Genomic DNA, 13,079 nt, shown 5'->3' with positions numbered 1-13,079 from the left:
AATTGTAAATAATGCTGCTATGAACGCTGGGGTGCAGTTATATTTTCAAATTAGTTTTTGTTTTTTTCAAGAGTAGAATTGCTGGGTCATATAGTAGTTCTATTTCTAGTTTTTTGAGAAACCTCCATACTGTTTTCTGCAATGACTATACCAATTTACATTCCTACCAACAGTGTACAAGGGTTCCCTTTTATCCACATCCTTGCACACAGAATAGCAGTAATTTCCAGGAAGAAAATGTTCATATCAATAGGAATAGAATAGAGATTAGCTATGGGGAAAAGCTATTTTCTAGGAGACGGTCTGAGCAAGAACATGCTGTGATGAGATTTGGAAGACAAGGAGGAACCAAGCACAGCTGAGTTCCAAAAACAGTAAGTACATGAGGATGGAAGGATGTCTGGGCCCTGCAGGAACAGAAGTGAGGCTGGATTAGGGAGCAAGGTAGACAGTGGGACAGGCTGGGGCTGTGTGGGCATCAGGGTCCAGACCATGCAAGAATCCATCAGCCACTAGATGGGATTTGAAATTTCATGAGACCCAGAGATTAGATTCCTACCTGTAGAGCTGGGGGTGGAGGTCAGAGTTGTTGGAGGTCCTGGAGAGAATGTAGAGGTCACCGGAGCTGAAAGAATAAAATTGTTGGATCCTATCATGAAGCAACGAGAGGCTAGAGTTATTAATGGAAACTTGCATCTCTACCTTGGCTTAACCTGAGACTTTTGCTGGTCTGAGGCTATTGTGGGGCTAAGGATCTGGGGGATGGGGCATACTTTCCTCCCAGGGAGCAGGCTGAGGGAGGAAGGGTCCCAGGGTCATGGGAATATCTGAGCCCTCATTACTCACTGCTGGTGGTGGGGATCCAGTACTGATGGTTATAACCTGCAGAGAGAGGCAGAAAGAGTAAGATGATGAGAGAAGGTTAAGAAAGGAGTGAAGGGGGACTTCCCTGGCAGTCCAGTGGTTAAGACTTCACCTTCCAATGCAGGGGGTGCGGGTTCAATCCCTGTTCGGGGAGCTAAGATCCCACATGCCTCGCGGCCAAAAAAACCAAAACATAAAACAGAAGCAATACTGTAACAAATTCAGTAAAGACTTAAAAAAAAAAAAAAGAAAGAAAGGAGTGAAGTGTAGAACTGGAAACACAAGCTCACAGACCTTCCTGAGTGCTTTCTTTGAGATTCATCAATAAATAATGATGGTTATTCTTTATGAGTTAACTGCCTCATACTCTGATGTTCCTGATAATTTCATCCTCATAACCATTAACCTCAAAGAAAATAATGATCAAATCACCCTCAATATTGTGGAGATTTACTAGGTGCCTGGAATAATATCAACCTCATCAAATGAATAATAAGGACAGCAATTTTATGTGTGTTTCCAGCCTTATTTGTGTTCTCTTCATCCATGACATATAATTTTGTCCTTGCTTGTTGAGTTTCTCCTAATACCCAGCTCTCCAAAGACAAAGTTTGACCTCTGACAGCATAGTTCTTGGACTTCTGTAATGTTGGACTGAGAATAGTGAGGGAGATGGAGAGAGAGAGAGACTTGGGGGTCAGCCAGAGAGTATAAAGTTGGAGAATAAGAGAAAATGGAGGAAAGCGGATTTGAATAAGTATGGTTCTGGATAATGGATTGGATCCTCTTTGATGCTCTGTAAGAAATGCAAGTAAAACTTAGACTTATTTTATATTTAATAGTCTCATTGGGTTTATTGAAATGAAACTCTTCTCTGAGACTTGACCAAGTGGAGCCTGTGGTTTACTTGGGTTATTCAGGTTTCATCTCATTTGACTCACACTTAGGTGACTTTTTTTTTTTTATAAGGAATTGGCTTATGTAATTATCAAGGCTGAAAAGTCCCAAGATCTGCCCTCTGTAAGCTGGCGACCCATTAGAGTCAATGGTGTAGTTCCAGTCCAAGTTCGTAGGTGACTTTTAAAAAAATTCCATTCTAGCAACAAGAGAGGCCGCGATAGTGAGAGGCCCGCGCACCGCGATGAAGAGTGGCCCCTGCTCGCCGCAACTAGAGAAAGCCCTCGCACAGAAACGAAGACCCAACACAGCCAAAAATAAAAAATAAATAAATAAATAAATAAAAAATACTTAAAAAAAAAATTCCATTCTAAAAATGGACAAAAGTCTGGAGAGGTCATGACTTGCCCAGGGCCACATAGTAAGCAAAAGGCAGGACCAGGGCTTAATTAAAGCAAGACCTATAGTTCACCAAAACCCATAGTGGTTAACTACTGCTTTCAGGTAATTCCCAAGGACTGCTGAAATACAAAATAGATTTTAATCCAGGTAGAAAGAAATTGTCCAAGGTGATATAGTGACATAATTACTTAGTTTAAATTGTTGTATTAGGGGCCCCTTAATATTCTTTTCCATCCTGAGATTTGAGGCTTGTTATAGCCAGGTTAGTCTGAGCTGTAGCCTCGTAATTAGGTGGGCTTAGATTTTCGAGTCAATTTAGGTTTGAGTCTCGATTCTACCACATGTATTAGCTGTCTGATCTTGGGAAAATGGATTTCTGTCCCTGAACTTTGTTTGATCCTCTGTAAAATATACATAATACCCCATAGAGTGCTGGGAAGGATTACTAAGACATAATACATATAATGCTTTAGAACATAGGAATCCCTCAATAAATATTAGCCTTTAGTACAGGTGGTATTGCGGGTGCTGTTGCTAAGAGCATTGTGGCAAAGGAATTTGTTGCCAAAAGCATTACTAACAGCTTTGTTGTGTGTTTCTTAGGTGGGGTGTAGTTCCAGCTGGCCCTTGGAGAGTGAGTAAAGGGGCCACAAGCTGCCATAAGGAAGAGAAAGAAGTGCAGTCACTGCATTGGGAACCCATTGCCTCTTGGGGAAGAGTTAACCCCAATGGCCACCATGGGCTTGCTTTACCCTTTTTCTTCTTTGATGTCTGCACATTCCATTTGGGCTTCTGTGAAAGGTCATTGAAATGAAGTAAACTTTGGAGGAAACCTTTATTTCCAGACCTGGAAAGTTCCTTTTTAGGTGTTCTGAGGGGAGAGAACTGAGCCTCCATGGAAATTCTAGGTCGGTCCAGAACTATGAAGGTGGGTACAGAGAAATTACACTGCAAGGAGACCCCAGCTACAGCAGAACTGCTCACCATTGACGTAGAGACTGTTCCTGTCCAGGGTGTAGGGGCCCAACCGAGTGATACCATGGGTCTGTTGGCTTAGTTCCCAATACAGCTGTTCTCTGTCCAGCCTGAAGCCTGTGGGATCTGGGCGGTAGGTGCAGACCGCATCCATTCTGGTGCTTGTTCCATCCTTGTCAGCCCTGGGGAAGGAGGGACATGGGAGTAGGAACATAAAAGACACCTGAGGGTTAGATACTCTTGACAACACCTTCCTTCAATTGCACTTCTTGGTTTTTATTTTTTAAAATTGAAAAAAATTTCTTTATTGGAGTATAGTTGATTTACAATGTTGTGTTAGTTTCAGGTGTACAGCAAAACGAATCAGTTATACGTATGCATGTATCCACTCTTTTTTAGATTCTTTTCCCATGTAGGCCATTATGGAGTATTGAGCAGAGTTCCCTGTGCTATACAGTAGGTCCCTATTAGTTGTCTATTTTATACATAATAGTGTGTATATGCCAATCCTAATCTCCCAATTTATCTCTCCCCCTCTCTTACTCCCTGGTTTGAGAGGTGTTTGTTTTCTACATTTGTAACTCTACTTCTGTTTTGTAGATAAGTTCATTTGAACCTTTTTTTTTTAGATCGGCACTCTTCCCTAGGTTTTATCTGCTTTCTTGAACACGTCTTTTTCTGTCTCATGTGGGGATCCAGATCCCCCCACCTCCTTAAGTGCAGTACTCTCTAGGGCTACTCCTTAGCTCAGTTTCTTCTTTTTCTCCCTGTTCTTTTTACTAATTGCTTCAAGCTCATTGTTTCACTACCAGCCCCTAGTACCTTCCCTGTCCACTCATGAAGGTAAATACAGATAGTGTCCACTCCAGCAACAGTTGAGTCCTGCTTGGGCCCTGGGGTTGGGGATGTAAAGCTCCCAGGGAGGAAACTCCTGAGAATCCTGGGGCCAGGTAGCACGTGGAAGGGAAAAGCAAGAGGATCAGAGACCTTGGAGAATGTGAGTGAATCACCCCCATGGCTGGCTGTGACGTTGTGTGACAACTATTGTGGAGCCTGAAAGGGGGGACTTTATTTCAAGTTGGAAAGTCCAAAGGCTGAGGTCAACTCTTTGGGAACACATGTTGGGTAGGCAACCAAGTTTGGAGAGAAAGAGAGAAAATGAGTTAAGAAGTAATAAAGGGAAAGATGGTTCAAAAATATCTTTGTCCTGAATTTAAGCTGACCCTACAGTGATTCACCCAGCTTTGCAGGTAGGAAGAAAGATCCCATCCCTCCCCTGTCTGGGAATTCTACTTGCTATTATCCATGCTATTCAAAGCATTCCCATGATATGTCTATACAGCATAGTGCAGTGGTTCTCAAAGTGTGGCCCAAAGACCCCTGGAATTCCCAAAACTCACAGGGCATCCACCAAGTGAAAAATATTTCTTAGTAATACTAAGACATTATTTTCACTCTCGCTCTTTCAGGAGTATACAGTGAGATTTCTTCCAGAGGCCACAGGTGAAATATTGTAAAATATGGAATGCAGAAGCAGATATCCTTCTGTGTCTTCTACTAAGCCAGACATTTAAAAAATTTGGAAAAATATAAACAATAACCCTCTTCTCATTACACTTTTTGGGGGGGGTGGTAGGAGAAATATGGCTATTATTCATAAAAATATGTTATTTATGCTAACCTGTAATGGTATTATCATTTTTAGTGAATTAATGAATAAATCTTTATAAAATTTATCCATTTTTTGGTAAGCACATAGAGTTCTTTAATATGGTTTTAGATTCTAGATTGCAACCAACTTTTAATAATTACCATTTACTGAGTTTGATGCAGTTTGGCATAGTATCAAATAAGTATATATACAATTTTCAGAAAAGACAAAATCTTTGCTTACAACTTACTGGGTTTTCTCTCTCTCTCTCTTTTGGTTGAAGTAAATGAAGATTTCTCCATTTTAATTTCTAATACAGTAAATATGGACAATATAACCCTTAAGTCCAAAGGCTCTTTGGAGTTCAGGGTACTTTTTTTTTTTTTTTTTTGGCTGCGTTGGGTCTTTGTTGCTGTGCGCGGGCGGGCTTTCTCTAGTTGCAGTGAGCAGGGGCTACTCTTTGTTGCGATGTGCAGGCTTCTCATTGCAGTGGCTTCTCTTGTTGCAGAGCACGGGCTCTAGGCATGCGGGCTTCAGTAGTTGTGGCACGTGGGCTCAGTAGTTGTGGCCTGCTGGCTCTAGAGTGCAGGCTCAGTAGTTGTGGCGCACGGGCTTAGTTGCTCCGTGGCATGTGGGATCTTCCTGGACCAGGACTCGAACCTGTGTCCCCTGCATTGGCAGGCGGATTCTTAACCACTGTGCCACCGGGGAAGTCCCTGGGTACTTTTTAAGAATGTAAAATGCTATTGAGCCCAGCAAGCTTGAGCACTGCTGGTTTTGTGGTTAAAAGGAGCGACTCAAGAACCAGAACACCTGGGCTCAAACCCTGACTCCTCTAAAGCAAGTGACTTGACTACTCTGAGCCTTAGTGTTCCGTCTGCAAGGTAGGATAATAATCATGTTCTTGTGAGGATGAAATGAATGAAAACATGCAAACCACTTGGATTATTGTGTGGTATGTAGTATGGGCAATATTATTATTATTATTATTATTATTATTAATTCTCCCATCTTATGGAGAGATGGGGGCAGAGAACCCACCTCTTCAGCAGGATGACTTGAATTGGCTGCATGAAGGACCTCATGGAAAGGCCATAGCATCATGGAGTGTAAGAAATGGGTACTGAGCACACTGACCTCAGAGGACAGAGAGGAGAAGAGAGGCCATTTCTGCAGAGTTCAGGTCCATTTGAGAGTTTTAAAATTGCAATATATCCTACTGGTAATCTATATTTGTTTTGTGTCCCCCTTTGGTTCAGTACCTCTTTTCAGGGAATAAACTGCAGAGCTGTAGTGTCTAGAGTTTGTCCCCCAGCAGGATAGAGATGAGCTGGGGGCAGGGAGAGTGTCAGGGATTCTGGCAACACAGTTGGCAAAGATGTTACACCAGCTGGCACTACGAGATCCCATTAATAGAATGCTCACAATGGGTCAGGCATTGTATTGAACAATTAACAACCCCAAGAGTAAGGTACTGTTATTATCACCATTTTATAGATAATGTGATTGAAGAACAGAGAGGTTTTGTGACTTGCCCAAGATCACACAGCTAGCAGGTGGGAGAGGAGGGCTTTAAACCCAGGCACTTTTGATCCTCTATGATACACAAGTAGCTGTGGTTGACCAGGGTGTGGGGGACCAAGAAAGGAGAGAATTGGCGTTTCTGGAGGTGATCTGGAGGAAGTCTCACCTGAGCAATGTCAGTCTACAGCTGGTATACAGGGAACCAACGCTGCTCTTTTTGAACAGAGGACTGAGCTGGAAAGAATGAGAGGGGGATTAGCAGCAGGGACCAAGATAGCAGGGTGTGGTAGGGTTGGGGCAAGGTGGGCATTGGTGGGGGTCTCTTACCAGGTGCTGCAGGTCTCTCTCAGTGGCACTGAATAACTCAGAGTCCGAGTTTCCCATGTCCTCCGTGTAGTGCAGGTTGGTGATGGTGAAGTTGACAGTAAAAGGCATCAATAAAGGAATTGCAGCTGCAGTGGTGGGGAGAGTAAAATGAGGCCAGTCCTGAGTCAAGCCTGGGCTGGGGGCAGGAGGTAAGGCTCTGAGGACATACCTTAATTCCATTGCCCAGTTGTGGGTCTGGCCTAGGCTGTCCTACCTGAGACACCTCATGTAGCAATCCCTGTCCAGGGCCCTCTCACATAAGGTGACCAACCATCCCAGTTTGCTGGGACTATGTGGATTTCTGGGATGCAGAGTTGGTCACCCTACTCCCACTTCCCCTTGGCTCTTACCATTTCACCACACACCAGCACTTGCATCTCTTTGTCTTAGGGGACTTAGGCCCAGGGGGCATCCGTCTAGCAATGACTGATGGGAGTTGGTGGATAAATACCCCAGCTCCCTCACCACCAAGATGGGATAACTCCAAAGTGCATGTTCTGTGCATTCTCTCAGGGTCCCTCTCCAGCCTCCAGAACTGTGAGATGATAGATTTCTGTTGTTTAAGCCACCCAGTATGTTGTACTTTGTTAAGGCAGCCCTAACAAACTAATACACCAAATGACCTAACAATTTCTATTCTAGGTGTATACCCAAAAGGAATGGAAACAGGGACTCAGACAGGTGTACACCCATGTTCATAGCAGCATTATTCACCATAGCCAAAAGGTGGAGACAGCCTGATTGTCCATCAAGAGATGAATGGACAGATAAAATGAGCTACATCCATACAATGGAATATTATTCCTCCTAAACAAGAGTGAAGTTCTGATATTCACTACAACATGGATGAAACTTGAAGACATTATGCTAAGCAAAATAACCCAGACACAAAAGGAAAAATACTTTGGATGATTCTACTTATATGAAGTATCTATAATAGTCAAATTCATAGAGACAGTAAGTAGATTAGAGGTCACCAGGGGCTAGAAGGAGTGGGGAAGGGGGAATTCTTGCTTAATGGGTTCACAGACCCTGTTCAGGGTGATTGAAAACAGTAGAGATAGTTGCACAATACTGTCAGTGTAATTAATGCTGCTGAATTGTACATTTTAAATGGTTACAATGGCAAATATTATTTCATATATATATATATATATAAATTATATTTGACCACAATAAAGAAGTTATTCTTACTTGTTCCTGAAGTCACACTCACAGAGGCCAAGGTAGAGGTTCCAGGTGTGGTCACAGGGGCAAAAGGACTTCCAGACAGTGTATTGAAGGTGACTGTGGTCTCAGCCACAGTGGGACCTGAACCTGTGGCAGCTAAATGAGTGGTCTCAACAGTGGTGGTTTTCAGGATAGCGGTTGTACTTAATCCTTCCCCATGACTGGTTTTAGATGGTGTTGGGGTCTCTGATGCTATCAAGGTCACGGTGTCCCCTGTCACAGTCTTGGGAAATTCTGGGTGTCCAACTGAGGTTGTGGGTGGTGAGGTTTCTGTGCTCCAGGAAGGTACAGTATAAAGCCCAACAGTTGTTGCAGAGGTCCTGGAAGGCCCAAGAATGCCAGGGGAAACAGTCAGAGCTGGGGTACTTGTACTGGCCTCTGTTGCAGGCCTGGTGGCCAATAAGCCTGTGGTCTTTGGTAAACCACGGGAAAGAGCTGAAGTTGAGATAGTTGCGCTGATGTCTGTCCCAGGATGGGTGGAGAGTGAGGCTGTTTCTGCAGGAACACCAAATGAAGCCGTTGGAGTTAGATTAACTCTGGCTGTCTTGGTCACAGTTGTGGTGAAGAGAGAGGATGTTTCTGGTGGACTGAGAGAAACAGTCTGATTTGGAAGAGCTGTACTAGTCTCCAACCCAGGTGGGATGGATGGTGCGGCTGTGATCTCTGGTAAATGAGGGAAAATAGTTGAAGCAGGAAAACTTGTGCTTGTCTCTGCACTGGAATGGGTGACCAATAAGACTGTGGTTGCCGGTTCACCAGGAGAAAGAGTCAGAGGTACAATAGCCATAGTGTTGTCTGTCTCAGAGCTAGTGACCTGTGAAGTTATGATATCTGGCACACCAGCTGAGACAGTAGGAGTTGGAACAACTGAACTGACTTCTGCCCCAAGACTGGTGACCACTGAGAATGTGGTGTCTGATTCACTATGGGAAACATTGGGGGTTGTCCTGGGAATAGTCAGGCTGGTCTCTTCAGGATGGGTGACCAGTGAGACTGTTGTATCTGGCTTCCCAGGGGAAACAGTCTTAGCTGGAATAGCTGAACTTGTTTCTGTCCCAGAGTGGGTGACCCCTGAGGCTGTTGGCTCTGGTTTGTTCACAGAATCAGTCAGAGTCAGAAAAGTTGTACTGATTTCTGCTTCAGAACTAGTGACCAGTGAGTTCATCATATCTGGTACACCAGGGGAGATAGTTGTAGTTGGAATGGCTGAACTGGCTTCTGCCCGAGGGGTGGTAGCCATTGAGGGTGTGACGTCTGATTTACTCTGAGAAAAATTTGGAGTTGTTCTAGAAACAGGTGTACTGGTCTCCATGGAATGGGTGACCCATGAGGCTGTTGTCTTTGGTTTGTGTGGGGAATCAGTTGGAATTGGAAAAGTTGTACTGGTCTCTGCCCCAAAATTTGTGACCAGTGAGGTCACCAGCTGTGATGCAGTAGAGCAGAGAGTTGGAGTTGGAATTGCTGAACTGGTCTGCACCCCAGGATGAGTGACCAATGAGGCTTTGGTCACTGGCTCAACAGGAGAAACTGTCAGAGTTGGAACTGCCATACTAGCATCTGTCTCAGAGCTAGTGACCTGTGAGATTACTATATCTCGTACAACAGTGGAGAGAGTTGGAGTTGGATCAGCTGAACTGACTTCTGCCCCAAGACTGGTGGCCACTGAGAATGTGGTGTCTGATTCACTATGGAAAACATTGGGGGTTGTCCTGGGAACAGTCGGGCTGGTCTCTACAGGATGGGTGACCAGTGAAACTGTTGTATTTGGCTTCCCAGGGTAAGCAGTCATAGTTGGAATAGCTGAAATTGTTTCTGTATGGGTGACCCATGAGGCTGTTGTCTCTGGTTTGTGCATGGAATCAGTCAGAGTTGGAAAAGTTGTACTGGTCTCTGCCCCAGAACTGGTAACCAGTGAGGTCACCATCACTGGCATACCAGGTGAGACAGTTGTAGCTGGGACAGCTGAACTGGCTTTTGCCCCAGGACTTGTGGCCATTGAGAATGTGGTGTCTGATTCACGATGGGAAACATTGGGGGTTGTCCTGGGAATAGTTTGGCTAGTCTCTTCAGGATGGGTGACCAGTGAGACTGTTGTATCTGGCTTCCCATGGGAAACAGCCATAGTTTGAATAGCTGAACTTGTTTCTGTTCCAGAGTGGGTGACGTGAGAGGCTGTTGTCTCTGGTTTATGTGGGGAATCAGTTGGAATTGGAAAAGTTGTACTGGTCTCTGCCCCAGAACTTGTGACCAGTGAGGTTACCAGCCCTGGCACAGTAGAGGAGACAGTTGGAGTTGGAGCAGCTGGACTGGTCTGCACCCCAGGTTGAGTGACCAGTGAGGCTGTGGTCACTGGCTCAACAGGAGGAAGTTTCAGACTTGGAATAGCCATACTAGCATCTATCTCAAAACTAGTGGCCTGTGAGGTCACCATATCTGGTACACCAGAGAAGATAGGTGTAGTTGGAACAGCTGAACTGGCTTCTGTCCCAAGGCTGGTGGCCATTGAGGGTGTACTATGGGAAACATTGGGGGTTGTTCTGGGAAGACTTGGGCTGGATTCTGCAGGTTGGGTGACCAAGGAGACTGTTGACTCTGATTCATGCAGGGACTCAGTCAGAGTTGAAAAGATTGTATTGGTGTCTGTCCCAGAACTAATGACCAGTGAGGTCACCATCACTGGTATGCTAGGTGAGACAGTCATCATAGGAGTGGCTGAAATGGCTTCTGCCCCAGGAATGGTGGCTGCTGAAGATGTGGTGTCTAATTCACTAGGGGAAAAATTCAGAGTTGTTTTGGAAACAGGTGTGCTGGTCTCTGTGGAATGGAGCCATGAGGCTGTTGCATCTGGCTGACCAGGGGAAACAGTCAGAGTTTGATCAACTGAGCTGGTCTCTGTCCCAGAACTAGTAACCAGTGAGGTCACCATCCCCAGTACATCAGGGGAGACAGTCAGAGTTGGAACAGCTGAACTGACTTCTTCCCCAGAACTTGTAGCTGTTGGGGGTGTGCTGTCTGATTCACTATGAGAAACATTCAGGATTGCCCTGGAAACAGTTGGGCCAGTCTCTGCAGGATGGGTGACCCATGAGGTTGTGGTCTCTGGCTCACCAAAGGAAACAGTCAGAGTTGGAACAGCTGCACTGGTCTCTGCCCCAGAACTAGGGACCAGTGAGGGTGTAGTCTCTGGTCCTCTATTGAAAATAGATGGGGTTGTCATGGGAACTACTGTGCTGGTCTTGTCTCCAGGTCTGATGACAAATGAGGCTGTCATCTTTGGAATATCTGGGGTTGTGATTATCATTCCTGTTGTGCTTATGCTGGCTGTTTTATCTGATGTCCTAAGGAGAGACAGCATACCTGAAGTGGGAGTAGAGACTCTGGTAGTCAAAGTCACTGTGGAAGTGGTCTTCAGAACCATGGCAGTGGTCTCTGCCCTCTCTGTCCCTCCTGTTGATAGTCCTGTGAATTGTAGGAGGGACACATGATTACTACTTACTGGGTTGGCAATTGCTTATTTTTTCTCCACATCAGGAAAGGGAGAGAAATGTCTGCCTGGGGTGTGCCAGTGATGCTTCTGGAATGGGAAAAGGAATTGTGATTGGCATTCCCTCACCTTACCTGACTCATCTTGGGCTGCAACTCCTCCATGAATTCTTTTTTTGTCTGTTTGTTTAAAAGTATTTATTTAGAACAGGAACAGAATTTTAAAACATCAGTTTATAGGACTTCCCTGGTGGTCCTGTGGTTAAGACTCCACACTTCCAATGCAAGGGGCACCGGTTCGATCCCTGGTTGGGGAGCTAAGATCCCACATGCCATGCGGCGGCCAAGAAAATATATTAAAAAATCAGTTTATGAGTTTATTATAAATATTAAGAGCATGAAAATAAAAAGAACAGTGAAAAAACTGAAAATGGAAACCGACATAAGGTTTATCATTTTTTTCTCAGGTAGAAATCAGAATAATAACAACAGAAACAAAACTTAAAAACATAATGGAGTAAAACTTTCCTTAAAAAAGATCCATGCATGGGACTACCCTGGTGTTCCAGTGATAAAGAATCCACCTTCCAATGCAGGGGATGTGGGTTCGATCCCTGGTCAGGGAACTAAGATCCCACATGCCGTGGGGCAACTAAGCCCGCGTGCTGCAACTACTGAGCTCTCGGGCCTCAACAAGAGAGCCTGCGTGCCACAAACTACAAAGCCCATGTGCTCTGGACCCCACGCACCACAACTACAGAGCCCACACTCCCTGGAGCCTGCGCACCACAACTAGAGAGAAAATCTGCTGCCACAACTGGAGAGAAGCCCATGTGCTGCAAAGAAAGACCCTGCATGCCTCAGGGAAGATCCTGCATGCCACAACTAAGACCCAACGCAGGCAAAAATAAATAAAATAAATAAATAAATCTTAAAAAAAAAATAAGATCCATGCACATAAAATGAAAGAGCTCTCTGAAATCCGAATAAATCTAATTGCTCTTTTTATTAACTATAGACATAGGTGGCAGCTATATTGCCCAAGTTCAAGAGAGTATAAATACCTCAGGACCATATTGGAATAATCTCTAATCTAAAATGAGTGAAAGTTGGAGAAGGAAGAGGGAAAAAGTATGATCCAGAAAATTAGACCACTGCTCATTTTTTAACCAGAGCTGTGATGATAATTATTTGTTTAGCTTTAAAAAAAAATATCTATCTATTCTGAACACACCCTCACAGAGATCCTGAGTCTGTCAATCAGACTATCATCTGGGCAAGTGTTCTGTCACCACAGGCAATTTCTTCATATGCATCCCTGGTTGGGAACTTACAGTTGAGAATATGATACTGAAATGGAGCAGGACCCTATTGTCTATGCCCCCCATGTCCTCAGCCTGCCTTTTGTCTGTGGAAACACTTTAGCCAAAGAATAAGTTTAATCAGAGAAGTGAGAAAATGCAGAAGCAAAGAAAAGCAGTCAAACAAGACTAAATGATAGTTTAGTCATTAAGCAAAGTCAAGGACCTTTAGATCCTTCTCAAGGGCTATAGATAATATTCTGAGCCGTATCCTGTGAGCTGTCTTGTAGAGACTGAAACCCCTACCAGGTGGAAGAAGTTAACTACATGATGACCAGACCGTAGCCATGACATAAGCTGCCACAATTCCAAGAATTTGCCTCAAA

The 13,079-nt window shown here is 44.4% G+C and overlaps 1 protein-coding gene across 1 annotated transcript in view; it reads right to left on the bottom strand.

The window, feature by feature from the left end:
- MUC16 (mucin 16, cell surface associated) overlaps window positions 1–13,079 on the bottom strand; it is a 139,075-nt gene that overhangs the window by 24,531 nt on the left and 101,465 nt on the right. Inside the window, exons 11-17 of the mRNA XM_068534971.1 lie at window positions 7,851–11,368; window positions 7,030–7,214; window positions 6,641–6,815; window positions 6,480–6,547; window positions 3,148–3,320; window positions 847–882; window positions 560–649 (exon numbers count right to left, since the gene is read on the bottom strand). Of these exons, the coding sequence (XP_068391072.1) occupies window positions 560–649; window positions 847–882; window positions 3,148–3,320; window positions 6,480–6,547; window positions 6,641–6,815; window positions 7,030–7,214; window positions 7,851–11,368 (4,245 nt within the window). The remainder of the gene's footprint in view (window positions 1–559; window positions 650–846; window positions 883–3,147; window positions 3,321–6,479; window positions 6,548–6,640; window positions 6,816–7,029; window positions 7,215–7,850; window positions 11,369–13,079) is intronic.

Source organism: Eschrichtius robustus, chromosome 2, assembly GCF_028021215.1.
Source record: "Eschrichtius robustus isolate mEscRob2 chromosome 2, mEscRob2.pri, whole genome shotgun sequence".
Classification (NCBI taxonomy): domain Eukaryota; kingdom Metazoa; phylum Chordata; class Mammalia; order Artiodactyla; family Eschrichtiidae; genus Eschrichtius; species Eschrichtius robustus.
The sequence above is the reverse complement of the archived record's forward strand: the minus strand, read 5'-3'. Positions and strand labels throughout refer to the sequence as shown.